Raw genomic sequence first — 16,155 nt, 5'->3', positions numbered from 1 at the left:
CATTATTATTGTGTGGGATTCTAAGTCTCTTTGTAAGTCTCTAAGGACTTGCTTTATGAATCTGGGTGCTCCTGTATTGGGTGCATATATATTTAGGATAATTAGCTCTTCTTGTTGAATTGACCCCTTTACCATTTTCTTGTATCTCTGTGGAGCAACAAGCTCTTGGGAGTTCTCTACTCTGCCATTTTTACTGACATCACTTCCCTTTTGAAAATTCTTAAAATAAAATGTTGGGAAAAATATGGATTAAAAACAACTTATCCATTTCTCTTGGAACTGTGACTTACAGTGAAAAACTTGAAAAGAAAATTTAGGAAACCCAAAATGACATAAAACAGTAATAAAAGTTCACTAACAGTATACAATATAAAGATAAAATTTTTAAAATTATAAGAAATGCAAAAATAAGGTTGATCACATAAAAAGGATGTTTAGGAAACAGAAAGTGAGAGAAAGTGCTAATATAAACTCACTGAAGAGATTTTATATTCTAAGTAAGCTATACTCTGGTTTCTCTTCAGACTGTATAAATCTTTCACCTTCTACTAAGTAAGCTGAATGTATAAAAATAAAAACTAAATCATTAACTAAATCAATAAATACATTATTTTATATATGGAATCACACACACACAAATATATGTTTATATATATAGGCACTAAATCTTACTGGCCCCTAAATAAATTAACAGGAATAACACCTAGCTCTGGAAGCAATTACTTGTAACAGGGAATCTGTCAAGGTCTCTACTGGGTTGAGGAAGGCAGTAGCTAACCACTAAAGGAAATGTTGAAAAAGCAAAGGTCAATGTCTGGCCCTAAATTTTTAATTCCAACAACATGGCTAGAACTGTTCAAATTACAAAATGGTAAGCATGTCAACTGGATAACTAACCAGCACCATCATCTAGTGCTTACATACGGCATACTATAAGCCCCATGCTAGACAAGTACATGAATTTTCAGCGGGACATACACAGAATAAAGGGGATGGAGGGTGAAGAGGAAAAGGGATTTATTTTGTCTAAAAAAAAAAAGTTGTTTTTTTTTTTTCAGAATGTAGCTCTACTATACCAGGAATGGTTTCTCTATGTACTGTATATGAAAATGTATGAAGTTATTTATCTAAGAAAAATTGGTGTTTCTGAAGGACACCAGCTCAAGAAAATTTATTTTTAACTAACATTTTTTAACAGAGTTCTTTAAAGCATTTCACAAAGGTCACTATGAGCTGATTTTTTTAAATGTGAACATTTCCACAACAAATTTTAAAAATTGGAATGAATCAGCAACTTAGATGACACAGCCTGCAGTACTTCCTAATAAATGAGAACAAGAAACGGTCCATTATTTTCCCTATAAATTAATTAAGAGCTTCCAACTTACAATGTATCAGGCCTTCCCCACCTACCAGACATCTATTTTAATGAATTAAAATATACTACGTTGTGATCAAACTAAAATAGACCATTTCAAAATCTAGAGGGAACAGGTGTACTCCTGAGATAAAAGAATTTTGTCAGAATACTTTTCATTTTAATCTAATATCTATACTACATATATATACATGAATAGTAAATATCCTAACAGATGAAACAAATATTCTTTCCAAATCACAGTCTCTTCAAAAATTTTTTAAGTTATTATGGAGAATGTGGCAGACACTGTTGATTACCTCCAACAGCCAGTAGGGCAAGGGGAAAGAAGGATCTTTCTCCCTGACCGCACTCCTCACACATATAATGGACTACATGTAAGTGTCAAAAGCATATTATCCAACACGTTACTAAGAACACGAATTCAATCAAACAGAAGTTCAAAGATAAGATGATTAAACTATAGAATAAAGGAAATATGAAATTCAAACCTGAGTAAGTAAACAACAGATCAAAGCAATACTGTTACTAAATTAACGATATTAAAAATAAAAACTAAAAAAAAAGATTAGACCTTTGAAAATCAAATTGCTGTCAATGAAACAACTTGAAATAATACAAATGCAAATAAAAAGACAAAAATGTGGCCTAGCATAGTGGCTCACACCTGTAATCACAGCGCTTTGGGAGGTCAACGCAGGAGGATCACACTTGGGGAGTTCAAGATCAGCCTAGCCAACATAGCGAAATCCTGTCTTTATAAAAAATACAAAAATTAGGCCAGGCACAGTGACTCAAACCTGTAATCCCAGCACTTTGGGAGGCCGAGGCGGGCGGATCACATGAAGTCAGGCATTCGAAACCAACCTGGCCAACACGGTAAAACCCCATCTCTACTAAAAACACAAAAATTAGGCAGGCATGGTGGCAGGCACCTGTAATCCCAGCTACTTGGGAGGCTGAGGCAGGAGAATCATTTGAACCTGGGAGGCGGAGGTTACAATGAGCCAAGATCGTGCCACTGCACTCCACCTTGAGTGACAGTGCGAGACTCAATCTCAAAAAAAAAAAAAAAAATACAAAAATTATCAAGCATGATGGCACACATCTGTGGTCCCAGCTACTCAAGAGGCTCAGGCAGGAGAATCACTTGAGCCTGGGAGGGCAAGGCTGTAATGAAGTGTAATCACACCACTGTACTCAAGCCTTGGTGACAGAGTGAGATCCTGTCCCAAAAAAAAGAAAAAAGGAAAAAGGACAAACATTAGAGAATTTTTTTAAAAAATATGATGGACATGGTAGACAAAGATTATAAAACAGAATAATGGGTATTCCTGAAGTATATAACTGACAAATGAAGCAGAAAAAAAAAATGTAAACATCAAATTTTTAAAATTACAAAAAGAAAAGAAAATTCCCTAAAATAAAGAAAGAAGTGAATCTGGAGGTCATATGGAATAATTCTCATTGAGATGTAATCTGATTAATTTTCAAAGACTTTGTAAAGAGGTTTTTTTTAGCATGCAGAGAAAAAAAATCAAGTCACCTGCAAGGGAGAAAAATCTTTGGCTGTCTTCAGATTTCTTCACAGCAACATTCACTGCAGGAGAGAATTAAGTAATGTCTACAGAGTTCTCAGAAGAAGAAAAGGGTGTGTCCCAACAGTACCATATCCAGCAAGATATCAAATATACAAGAAACAATAAAACGTTTTCAACTGCACAAGGCCTAAGAGAATACTAATCCAAGAGCCCAGGTAAAATATCAATCAAGTGTGGGAGTGACACTGAAAGTCTCAAAATTTTATCTCCCATCTATTCATTCTTAAGAAAACATTGGAGGATATGCTCCAAAGCCAGGAAAACCAAAAGAGGAGAGAGACAGACAGAGACAGAGAGACAGAGAGAGAAACAGAAAGAGAGACAGAGAGGAAGAAAGCCTAAGAAACATGATTTAACACAGAAGAGATACGAAATTAAGTTCTAGAACAACAGATTGGAACTGGCAGGCCTAGTAAGCAATCAGATTAGAACAGAGGGTGAAGACTCCCGGAAGACGTCTCCTGGGAAGAAAACGAAGCTGTTGAAATACTTGATATACTTGACAACTGTACTAGTTAGAACTGTGTTTAGCTATATGTAACAGAAATATCTAGTTAGGTAGCTCCATAAAATGAAAAGTTGCCCAAACACTTTGTTTTTCGGCTCTGCCCACCCCCAGAGTATAGCTTTATCCTTACGCTTGTAAAATGACTATTGCACCTTTAATCATCACACATGCATTCTGGGAAGGAATAATGAGAAAGGGCAAAGGGTAATATATATATATGTCAAATAAGTCTGTCAGAAAAACAATAGCTTCCCCAGAATTCCAATTTCCAGATGTGGGTCATATGACCATTTCTGACTCTAAAGGAGTTTAGTATAGTTGATATTTTTCACAGGGCATATCACTACTCTGAATAAAATCAGGATCCTCTTATTTAAATAAGTGGGAGGGGGAGAACTGACACTAGGTAGACAAGAAGTATAAAACAAATGCACATAAAATAATATTTGGAGAATATTTAATATTCCAATGGAGAACTTGGAATGCTTCGTATAGTGACATGATAAAGTAAGCAAATTTAAAATGGAGCAATTTTTGATTCCAAAAAGAACAAAAAGTTCCATGAGATAAAATGCTATTAAACAGCTGAATAATATTCATAAGTCATAGGAAAATGAACACACATGGATTGAAAAAATTCTAGTATAATTACATTCCAAAGATGAAAGAGGTAAGCAGAAGCATAAGGTAACAGAAGAATGACAAATTCTCCATTTCTATAATAGGAAGTCAATATATAATGCCTAAAATTGATAAATCAAGAAATAGCAAAATACGTCTATTACCTAGAAACGGAGAAAGGTAAATACACACATACACACACCAAAAATAAAATTCTAAGCCCCACAATCACCTGAAGGGACCCCTTCTCACAGCCAAGGGCATTCCAAAGTTAACCTGAAAAACTAGTTCAGACCATGATAGGAAGGGTGGATCAGACACGCCTCATTATACCCTCCTCCCTTTTGGAATTCAGGAAAAGCCAACCAGCATTAACATCAACATAGACCTTAAGTCTGATAAGAAACATTTATAATCTATTCTGTCTGAAGCATACTACCTGGAGGCTTCATCTGCAAGATAAAACTTTAGTCGCCACAACCCCTTATTATGACCCAGACATTTCCGTCCTATTGATTCCAGGTCTTCAGATAACAACTTAACTCTCAATTAATTGCTAATCAGAAATCTTTAAATCTATCTATGACCTAGAAACCCCATCTTCAAGTTGTCCTGCCTTTCCAGATTGAACCAATGTGCATCTTACAGGTATTGACTGATGTATTATGTCTCACTAAAATGTATAAAAGCAAGCTGTAGCAACCTTGGGCACACGTCATCAGGACCATTTGAGGCTGTACATGGCACAGGTGCATCCCTAACCTTGGCAAAATAAACTTTCTAAATTGATTGACACCTGGCTCAGATACTTTTGAGCTCACACACAGAAGGGAAAAGAACTGAAGAAGCTAATTCAGGCATTGAGAAGGGTCACACAGAAAAATGTTTCTCATAAGCCTTGTAGTACTATTCTCATTTTCTTTCTTTTAAACCATGCATATGTTACTTGGGTAAATTAAAGTTTTCTTTTTTAAAAAAAGAAAACTTCATAAGTTAAAAAAAATCCAATCAATAGGAATAAATTATGAACAACAAAAAGAATAAGGAATCTTTACGATAAATGCTTCATAACCAATGGGAAGAGAGGAGACATTATTTCAATATTAGATCATGGGACTTAGTTTCACATTAAATTATATGTCGAACCCTTTGTCAACAGTTGCCTAAAACAATGCACAAAAAACTGCTTTATTGTACTGTAAAGAATGTATTCTACCACAACTTCTCAGTATTTTTTTTTTAATAAATTCCACAGAATTGTGGATCCAATAATAGTCCACCAGTAAGACACAAGACAAAATTTGTTTTAACAAAGAAAATTAACCAGTAAACACAATTAAAACTCAATAATCTTTAACACTCTGGTCTGTTAAGACAGGATCTGGATGTGGAGTTCATGAAGTACTTCCCTGAAGTACCTTTGTACCTAGAGAAAATTGCTCATCAAAAAACGACATTTATAAATTTTGCATTTTGAAAAGTTATTTTATAGCTACCTCTGAAAATCTTAAGAACTTACCTTAAAATATTTCAAACAAAATTCTAAATTTGGAGTTTGTTAAACTTATGTAAGGTTTTATAATTGATGTACAGATACACAGAAAGAGACAAAATTAATTACTCCAAATTTAAAACTGGCATAAATACTGCCACCAGAATTACATAACCCAGATTCATATCCTAAAAAATAATGGTAAATATTTAGAGTTTTAACTTCCAAATCACTGAAGTAAAATATTTTGATAATTCTTGAAAACCTCTCATCTCCCAGAGCAAGTTCAGTTGTAAAAAGCTAGATTCATAAAATTAAAAACATTCCTGGCAGGCCCCAGTGTCAGAGTTTCCTTTCAGTTTACAATTGATGCCACTAACGGATGCTGGTTTTTATTTTAAATCAATCTTTAAAAAATTTACTCTGTGTTTTACAATATTTTTTTTTTTAGATCGATTAATTGTAGAAAAGCAACTTTAGTCTTGAGGTCTAGATGTATGCTTCAAGAAGTCTCCCATAATAGGCTTGAATGACAGAGAAAATACTTAAGCAATTTTATATCCTTGAAAATGATACAAATTTCACCTAGAATAAAAAACAACCCACATGGACTGCAAAGAGTAAGGTAAATTTAAGAAAATAAAAATGCAAATGTGCATTTTAGCAGTCTCTTGAATTTATTAACCTAAAAGGTTTAATTTCCATTTTCCTGCATCAGCTTTATTTATAAAATGTCGTGCCCTATAAATACGCTGTTATTTTCTATAGTCAAGCACCCTCTTAACAAATCTTCTCATTAATATGTAAATTTAAAGTCAATCGGTCTTCTCCCTGACAGCCCCATGAATTCCTAGTGCACTGTATAATCGGCTTTGACTTGGCATCCACTATTTATCATCAAAGATGTCAGTTAGAAAAATTATGGAAAATGCACTGCAATTGATATGACTGCAATCTACTTTGTCAACACTTAATTGTTCCTCAAATCATACATTTACATATAAACAGCCTAAATACTGATCTATAATGATGCAAATAAACTAAATTAAAAATCTCTTCTTCCCCTGAAGCTTGTTTGTATATGATGTGTTCATTTGAGAACTTGACAAGAGCATGTACATCAGCTCATCTCAAAAAGTGTATCTACTAATTTTCGATTCCTCAACAAAAAACAATTTTGCCACACTTCAAGTATATTAACATAAACAAATGTTTGTAAAAATTTTATAGGAAACATGATTTTTCTCTTTGAAAGCAAATTTAATTATGGTTGTTAGCTAATTGCATAAGCACTGGATTGGGAGTCTCAAAGTTGGTTTTGACTGGAACACAATAAACACACACACAAAACTTATTAACGTAACTAAGAAATTATTTTAATTTACAACTCACAGGGTAATAAAATACAAAGGCAATAATGCTGGCCTAGGCATCAGATAATTCTGCTTATATTTCTGCTCCACCTTTTATAATTAATATTGTCTTAAATGACTTGCTAAAATCTGTATATATCGATTTCTTCATATATAAAATGGGTATAATAATTCTGATTGCCCTATGGCAAATGAAATACCAGGTAAGAAACTACAGGCCAGGCATGGTGGCTCACACCTGTAATCCCAGCACTCTGGGAGGCTGAGGTGGGCGGATCACTTGAGGTCAGGAGTTCAACAACAGCCTGGCCAACATGCTGAAACCCGATCTCTACTAAAAATACAAAAGTTAGCTGGACCTGGTGGCGCATGTCTGTAATTCCACCTGCTTGGGAGGCTGAGGCAGAAGAATCGCTTGAACCTGGGAGGCAAGAGGTTGCAGTGAGCCAAGAACGCACCACTGCACCCCAGCCTGGGCAGCAGAGAGAGACTCTGCTCAAAAAAGAAAAAAAAAAGAAAGAAAGTATAGCAAAAATAAGCCATTAAGTATAAAGCATCACAGTATTGTTTTTCACATTTTCTCTTAGTATCTGAGAGAAAACTGCTGGATTTAAATAAATTCCGTATTATAGGCAGGTTTTTTATTATAAATTTAACTTTTATGTCAATATATTATTTTAGTGACACTTTTTCCTACTGGCAAATTCTTTACTTCAAGGTAAAATGGCCCTTAATTCATCAATAAATGGTGCTCATATGGCATTTATGTAAGTGACTTCTGCCTGCAGGTAAAAGGGAATGGAGGGCTAGAATGAAGACGTTTCTACTTGGATGATTACATGAAACAACACATTCTAATGCTGATGGTAAAAGGATAAAAAAGAGAGGTAACCTCTCAGGAATGACTCTGCTAGAGTACTGTATCAGCTTGTCTTTTTATTGTATAATCATCTTAACCTTTCTTTACTACATGGTGTTCCTTTTACAACATCACATAAGAAAGAGCAAGCAAATATAAATGTCAAATACCTCTCAGTTTCTTCTAGCTGTGGTCAAACTCTGCTTTGAGATGTAGTCTGCCAACTATTTTTTTTTTGAGACACCCAGGCTGAAGTGCAGTGGCGCAATCTCGGCTCAGTGCAAGCTCCGTCTCCCAGGTTCACGCCATTCTCCTGCCTCAGCCTCCCAAGTAACTGGGACTACAGGCACCCACCACCACACCTGACTAATTTTTTAAATATTTTTATTAGAGACAGGGTTTCAACAGGTTACCCAGGATGGTCTCGATCTCCTGACCTCATGATCCGCCTGCCTTGGCCTCCCAAAGTGCTGGGATTACAGGCGTGAGCCACCATGCCCGGCCTAGTCTGCCAACTTCTAAAGCTAAAACTACCATGTGTAGTCCTTAAAAAGTTGGAAGCAACATCAAGCCTAGGTCAGAAAGCACTGAAGGCAACAAATGGCTGGACTGCTCACTCCAAAGTTTCTCAGTAAAACGAAATCATAATTAGCACAGAGGAAGGCTGAGATGGGTTAACTGGAAGAGTGAGAGCACAGATATGGTCCTAATGTTGACCACTCATTTGAACCTTAATTTTATATAATGTATTTATAACAAGAGTCTAATATACTGTACAATTCTTGAATCTAATACTGCAATAAGGGCTGAGCCTTTCAAATCTTTCACACTGCTTCTGAACTGAACATATGTACGTATGCAGACAAAAGCCTGTTATACTGATTATTCTGGGCTAAACAAGACCCTCAAATAGAACTTAAACAATCAATGAATAATTTTTCCATGAATTGAGGTCAACTGATACGAACTTAAGTTAATAAATAAAGCGAAATATTTTATCCAAAGTGAAATTGATAACCACCAGAATAACTGAAATTAAACAGTTAACAATAATTGCCTTTAAGGGGTCAACCAAGAGGTTATGAGAAGGGAACATGTACTTGAATTGCTTCGATAATTAAACAACAAGAAGATTCGAGTTAGCTAAACTTACAAATCTTCTATTTAAGTGGTTTTCTTTCTTTCTTTTAAGCCAATGGATCTTTCTCAAAGGAAATCAAATGCAAAGCTGCATAAGAAAGGAAGGCAAAAAAGGCTTCTGTGTTTGAAACAGTAGCAGAAGCCCAAAAAGCCTCACAGTCTAGAGCACCGCTGCCCCTGCTTTGCTTGTTCCTGTGGCAGTGCTAGCACATCCTGAGGGCTGATGTGCACACTGGAAAACCACTAAATTAGTCTAATAAGCACAGCATTTAGAATAATTCCAAGGTTGGATTGCAAGTAAGTGGCAAAGAAAAGAAATGACTTAGCCCATTCCAGTATGCCAGAGACAATGACCAGACTTCGTCTCATATTTGTCCTAATTCATGTTCATGGAGTTAACATGTGAAAACACCAAGAATGAATATAGTGCCAATTTTTCAAATTATCTGTTAAAAAATAAATGTATATGATGGTAGAGGACTTAACTTTCCTTTGCAATGGCTTTAAAAGTAAATTTTATCTAAAATAAGATAAAATTCAAGGAACAGAAAAACAAACAAATAGACAAACATATAAAAGCAGAGATTTTACTATGCATTACATATTTTTATTAGGTATGGTAAGTAAACTATATATTTTAACTCCAGTTTCTATATAATTACAAGCAAAGGATATAGCTACTGAAAATGATAGGAAAGTAAAATTTAAAAATTTAAATGGTGACTGTGATTAGCTAAGGCAAAATTGCCTATAACTTTATACAACAGAAAAAAAAAATCTGAGCAGAAGTTTTGAAAGGAATTGGCTGAAATCAAACAAATAAGCTGTTTGGCAGCAAAAATCTCTCATCAAAGTTACCATAAAAGGGCCTGGACATTTTCATCATAGAGATGTTCCTTAATCTAGCAAAAGTGTCATCAAAAATGTACTTTGCTCAATGATAAATAAAATTAACTTTATAAAATTAAAGTCCACAAGGATAGTGAAATTTCATCAATTTAAGAGCATTATGTAACATAAGACTTTTATATATTAATAATTCAAAACATACTTCAATTTTTAAGACAGATAACATAATCATTTTGTTAATATTAAAAGTGAGAGGAAAATCAGTATTACTCTCTTATGGATAAAGAAGTATTAACATTTCTAAATAGTTTTTAATGCTAATACTAAATCAATATAGAAAATACTGACCAAGATTTTATAATAATTTGCAAGCTTGATGTGTCATTGAAAGCATGTATCATACACATTTTTCCATGCTATTTACATTTTTCTAATTAACAAAAGCAAGATGTACTGAGCACGCAAGGCCTATCATAAGTATGTATACAGAACACTTTGATATAACAGGCGCTTTTTAAAATCTTTTTATTTTTTTACACAAATTGGTTTTTAAAATCTGTAATACTGTATTTAAAAAAAAAAAGACATGAAAAGATTAGAATGAATATGCTATTCTTATAACATTTAAGGATTTCTTTAAACTGGTTTAAAATTACCTTCAATCTTAAACGTGTACATCCTAAGGATCTTAATTCCAAGCTATATGATAAAATGTTCTAAATTGTCAATATGAAGAAAAGAATAAGGCAGACTTCTAATGTTAATCTGCACAAAGAAAACAAATAGCTTCACTTAAATTATTAATTCTACTAAATGCTACCAGCCAAAGTGAAGAGAAGAAGAACACAAATGTTTTATAAATACAAAACTAGGAAAAAGTAGTTTAAAAGTTCAACAATATTTATCTATAGAGGCAAGAAATGAATTACTTTAGGTATAAATTCACATGCTATAGAATCACATCACCTACTTTTTTTACAAATGAGTACCTGGAATAGCTGGGGCTCAAAGATGTGAAAGTAACTAGTAACCAAAAAATCCATGGTTTGGCAATGTCACTGTAAACACGGTGTCATGCTGCTCCTCCTAACGAGGGCCTCTTGCCAGTATCAAACTAAAAGTGTACATACTTACACCACTAAATATATGTATCAATCAGTGCCAAAACAATGGACAATTATTCTTGCATTGATATTGGTTGCCTGCTTTAGTAAAAGAACAAGAGACCAATAAGTAGAGTCTTCCTTAAATGCAGATTTCTCTAGTTTACTACTCCTAATTTTTTGCACAAGTTTTAAAAAGCTCATCCATCCTCTTAGTATATTTGAAAGTGGAAGACTGTTCAACACTTACCTCTTTCCAAGGGCTGACAAACTGTGTCCGAGCATATCGAGTTAGCATGTGGATTATGACAACCTGCCCCCACTCTTCAACATCCACTAGTAAGTTACATAGCTTGCGGTAATTCTTATGAATCAGATCTATTCTGTCCGGGCATACTTCTTCAAAAGCCATCACAACACTGCCAGCCACCAACTAGAAAAGAAAGAAATAGTAACTTATTAAAAAATGTTTCTCCCCTACATCAAAGGTCATACTCAGGTATTAGTGTAATCAGTTTAATGGCAATCAATATTATTCAGTCATTCAATTAAAATGAATGTTCATGTTTGAATAACAAACTTTAAGGTGCCTATTCTTCAAAGAATAATTTTAATAGTTATAATATGTCTAGAAAACTAATACTATTCTGAAGAGAAGTAAATTCTGACGTTTTTATTTCACCAAGTTAAATTTCAATACATTGTTCCTATGTGGATTAAACATTAATTATGCACATTTTTCATGTTTAAAGCTAACCTAAATTCTAATCTAAAAAATCAGTACTTTGTTCACAACAATATTCAGAAAAAGAATCAAAATAACAAAGATCACATTGTGTCAGTTTAAAATGAGAACGACAATCATTCTACAATGAACTTACGTTAAAAAGTATATGAGAAATTCATAAACATTTTTTAACAGAAGAACACTTTCAAATCATATACATCTTAATCCACCAGTTTTTACCCAATATAATTTATTTACAAAGAAAACACACTGGCTGAAATTTTAGAACATCACCTGGGCTCTTAATACTTTTATAACAATGTGTATAAGTTGTAATAATATATTACCAACAAAAGGCGGCTTTTCCAAGACCAATTAATGAATCATAATGTTAGTTTCTGAACTGTGATGCCTTTACAAAGTGGTAACATTAAGATTCCTTTACTCTAAAGATACAAACTAAGCAGAATATATATTACACAAATACTTCTATATATGTACAAATGATATATGTGCAGTTAGCCCACAATATAATACAGTTTTGAAAAACAAATTAATACCATATTCTATCTGAACACTAGGGATCTTCATTTTAGTGTCTAAAATTTCCCCAATGGCTTAAAATAAGCAATTAAATAGAAATATAACTTACTGAAATGGTACTTTTTGAAAAATATTAGATACAATGATATTCATATTTTGAGTGTTTGTCCCTCTACTTGGCTGACATTTAGTTTATTAATATGCAACCAACAATACAATTGAAAGAAAACAGCTCAGAATATAGACTCGCTATTATGCTAAACAAGTTTCAAGTCCTGTGGGGATTTTATGAATTACCAATCAGTATAAACGTGAAGCTGCATTTATTGACTCCAGCCCTACCCATGTACTGGTGCCTGCTGGTCCCAGCATGTATGCACCTCAATCGAAAAAGCACAGAATTGATTATTTGTGTGAACTATATAAAAATGCATTATACATATAATTTTCTATTTGTTACACATATGGCAAGGAAGTTAAGCCCATGTTTTCAATCACATTTTGATGTCTTCTGCAAAAGACATAATTTCTTTAGAAATTATATTTTGTGATAATTACATTTCTATAAAGTGACAATTAGTACCATTTTAAAATATCTTACAACAACTAAGTTTATGACATTAAACTCTAGAATAACTCACTGTGAGATATAAACATCCCTATGTATTATCAACCTTATATTAATATCAAGATCAATTGGTAAAAGGTATTAAAGTGCAAAAATAAAGGATAGTACCTAGGATAAAATGATCCATGAAACTGAACAGGTAATTCACAGTTTCACTTTTTAAAATACTACGTAAAATCAAGTTATTCTGTCTTAGCAATTATTTTCTTCCAAATGTGTTTTGACACTAATTAAATGGAAAATTAAATGGAAAATCAGCTACCACACAATATTAAATTCATTAAACCAAGAGCTACATGTACACAATAATTCTAACGTACTAACACCTTCTAAGGTACTAACAAATATCATTAATTAAACAGATACAAATAAAGTTTAAGAAAACATCAAAATAATTAAAAAGCATATAAAGAGAGTACCTTTACAAAATAAAACTGACCATTTTAGATACTTAATCATGTATTTTTAACAATCTGACCCTGGGCTAAACAATGCAAGGAAAATTAATAATTTTGGTTTATTAAATGTTCAATATTCTATAAAACATTCAGAATTAAAATTAAATGATCTACTCAGATTTTAAAACCAAAAATATTGGTTTCCAAAAAACAGACAGTTAATTTCCATCTCACTGTGTCAATAGTAGCTTTTCATATAAGGGAAAAAATAAATCACTCCAACAAAACTAGCAATGAGCTCATCAAATTCAAATGCAGTTTTCCATTTATGTATTTTTTATATTAAAGCAATAAACATGGTTCATTTATCTTCCCTTGGTTGCCACGTTTTTCTGTGCTGTTGCTATGAACTTCAGCCATTAGCTGTGCTCCAAGGTAAACTACATGAACCATCAACAAAAGTGACACCCCATCTATGGAGTTCATATTTTCTCTAGATTATCTATGCTAGTTGACAAGCTGGTAATGAAAAAAATCACACTAAGCAAATGGTTTCTCTAATAACAATAAATTTTCTATAAAATTATGAAGGGTACAAAACGTTTCCTTGCATCTATTTTGTCATGAATTCTAATTAACATTGCAAAAACCTGAGAGTGCTGGGTCATCACAAGAAGTGCATCAAGGTTTGATTGATAATATGGTATAAGTTGGCCAATGCTGCCAAGATTTTCTTCCCTTAAATTAATGGCTATCCAACCTTTCCTAATCATACAGCCCAGATGATATTCCCCTTCTTATTTCAATTTTCTTGAGGCATGGAAAATGGGAAAGATCAGTCATTTATCTTCTAATAGCTGGATAATAGATCTATCACAATAAAACATCTGCACAAACTCAGGGGTGTGTTTTTTGCACATAACAGTGGGGCTTTTATGAACATTAAATCAATAACTTATAAAATTGTGTCTTACCCCTACAGTTTAGCTATAAACTACCAATCTATTCATTAAACATAATTTTGGAGCAAAAACTAAAAAGAGGAAATTTTATGTCCTCAAAAATATATAAATAAATCAGTGTTTCAGCAGGCACTGACCTAATTTGTTTTCCTAAGAAACTCTGTTTTCTATTAGAAAGTTAAATGCTATCAAAAGGATTTCTTTAGGATTAACTTGAAAGGAAAAGGAAATAAATACCACTCTGCTTCTAAAGTAATGAAGAAAGTAATGTCAACAACTATGGATTGCTACATTTTAAAGAAAACCAAGAGAAAGTATTATTAATTTTAAAAATGAATTCATATGTGAACATTAGAAAAGGCTTGTAGTAAAGTAGGAAAGTGTTTAGGACGTGTTGAGAAGGTAGATGAAAATGGTATAAAATTTAAGAATAAACAATAAAAAATTATATAAAGAAAAATGGTAACAGTTGATTGGAGATGACAGAATATAGATCAGATGCCCCCTTTTAGGTCCACTGACTACAGTTGTAAGGTTTCTGTAATATCTTTTACCTAAATTACACTAAAATATTCTATTTTTAGGAAAAAACTATTCATATGACACATACTGGTTTTTAGTAAAAGAGAAAAGCCATTCTATTATATTTTAATATGTTTATAACTCCGCCTTTCCTTAAAATTAGAATTATGGAACTAATTTTCTTTGAGATCTCAATTGAAAAAAATATCCTCTAGCCTAAAAGAAGCAACAGATGGTATGCCTCAAAATCAACAGAGGTTAAATGAAGAAAGTTTAATAGATCAACATCTTTCAAATGTATATGTATCAGCAGCAACACCAATGTCATCATCGTAATAATGATCCCAAAAAACTGCTGCTGGCAACAAATAAATTCCTTTTCAAAATGTGGAAATAAATTAGACCTGGTACACTTAATTGGGAGATTTTTAAAATGAAAGTGATTTTTGATCCTCTATTGATTTTAAATGCCAATGCTGACATTAAAAATTTGGTGGTGGGGGGCAGGGGAAAAATGTACCTGTCTTCCTCCAATAAAGAATTACATGTGTCCAAAAAAAGGTAATAATTAAGATATGATCCACAAATAACTGTGTAGAATATTTTTAACCTTTCTACAATGGATTATAATCACACAAAAGAAAAAATTAACAGAAAACATTCTCAAAATACAGCTAATTTAAATACTGGGTAGACAAGTTAATGGTGCCTAAGTATGTCTGACTCTCCCAACCCAAATCCAAAAAAAAAAAAAAAAAAAAAACAAAGGACCAAAACCTATGCTTTAAGCCTAACTTCAAAACAGAGAATCTTTAAACCTCAAATTATATATAAGTAGAAATATAAACCCTAAATTCCAGATAACTATTTTCATGCTTGTATCACAAACCTTCTCAAAGACCTACAACAGTATAGAAAAAAAATGCCTAGAACAAGGCAAGCAGAAGTTAATGGTGGGCCTAAAAGTAAACGAAAATCAACAACGGAAAGAGAAAGAACATCCTAAGTGTGAAAATACTGGAAAAGATTCTTGGTAGATCAGAGCAGACTATAACGAAAAGACTTGAAAGAGAGGATGACTCAATGAGGCTGTGTAGAAAGGGAAAGTTTCATGGAGAAAATTAGCTTAAAAAAAAAAAAAAGTAAGGGGAGAGCAGTCCTTTGGAAACTGTGAAATAACAGGAAAAAAGAAATAAGAGGGGCTAGGTGCAGAGGCTCATGCCTGTAATCCCAACACTTCGCATGACCAAAGTGAGATCACTTGAGCCCAGGAGTTCATGACCAGCCTGGGCAACACAATGGGACCCTATCTTTACAAAAAAATTTTTTTAATTAGCTGGGCATGGTGGTGCATGTCTATAGTCCCATTTACTCAGGAGGCTGGGACAGGAGGATTGCTTGTGCTGGGGAGGTCGAGGCTGCAGTGAGCCATGATCACACCACTGCACTCC

At 33.3% G+C, this 16,155-nt stretch overlaps 1 protein-coding gene across 1 annotated transcript in view; it reads right to left on the bottom strand.

Annotated features, from left to right (window-relative positions):
* The window catches only part of AP3B1 (adaptor-related protein complex 3, beta 1 subunit), a 328,165-nt gene that overhangs the window by 210,898 nt on the left and 101,112 nt on the right, over nucleotides 1–16,155 (bottom strand). Inside the window, 1 exon segment of the mRNA XM_011996198.1 lies at nucleotides 11,175–11,357. Coding sequence (XP_011851588.1) covers nucleotides 11,175–11,357 — 183 coding nt within the window.

This window comes from Mandrillus leucophaeus, unplaced genomic scaffold, assembly GCF_000951045.1.
Source record: "Mandrillus leucophaeus isolate KB7577 unplaced genomic scaffold, Mleu.le_1.0 Scaffold114, whole genome shotgun sequence".
Lineage (NCBI taxonomy): Eukaryota > Metazoa > Chordata > Mammalia > Primates > Cercopithecidae > Mandrillus > Mandrillus leucophaeus.
This window is presented reverse-complemented; position numbering and strand designations above follow the sequence as displayed.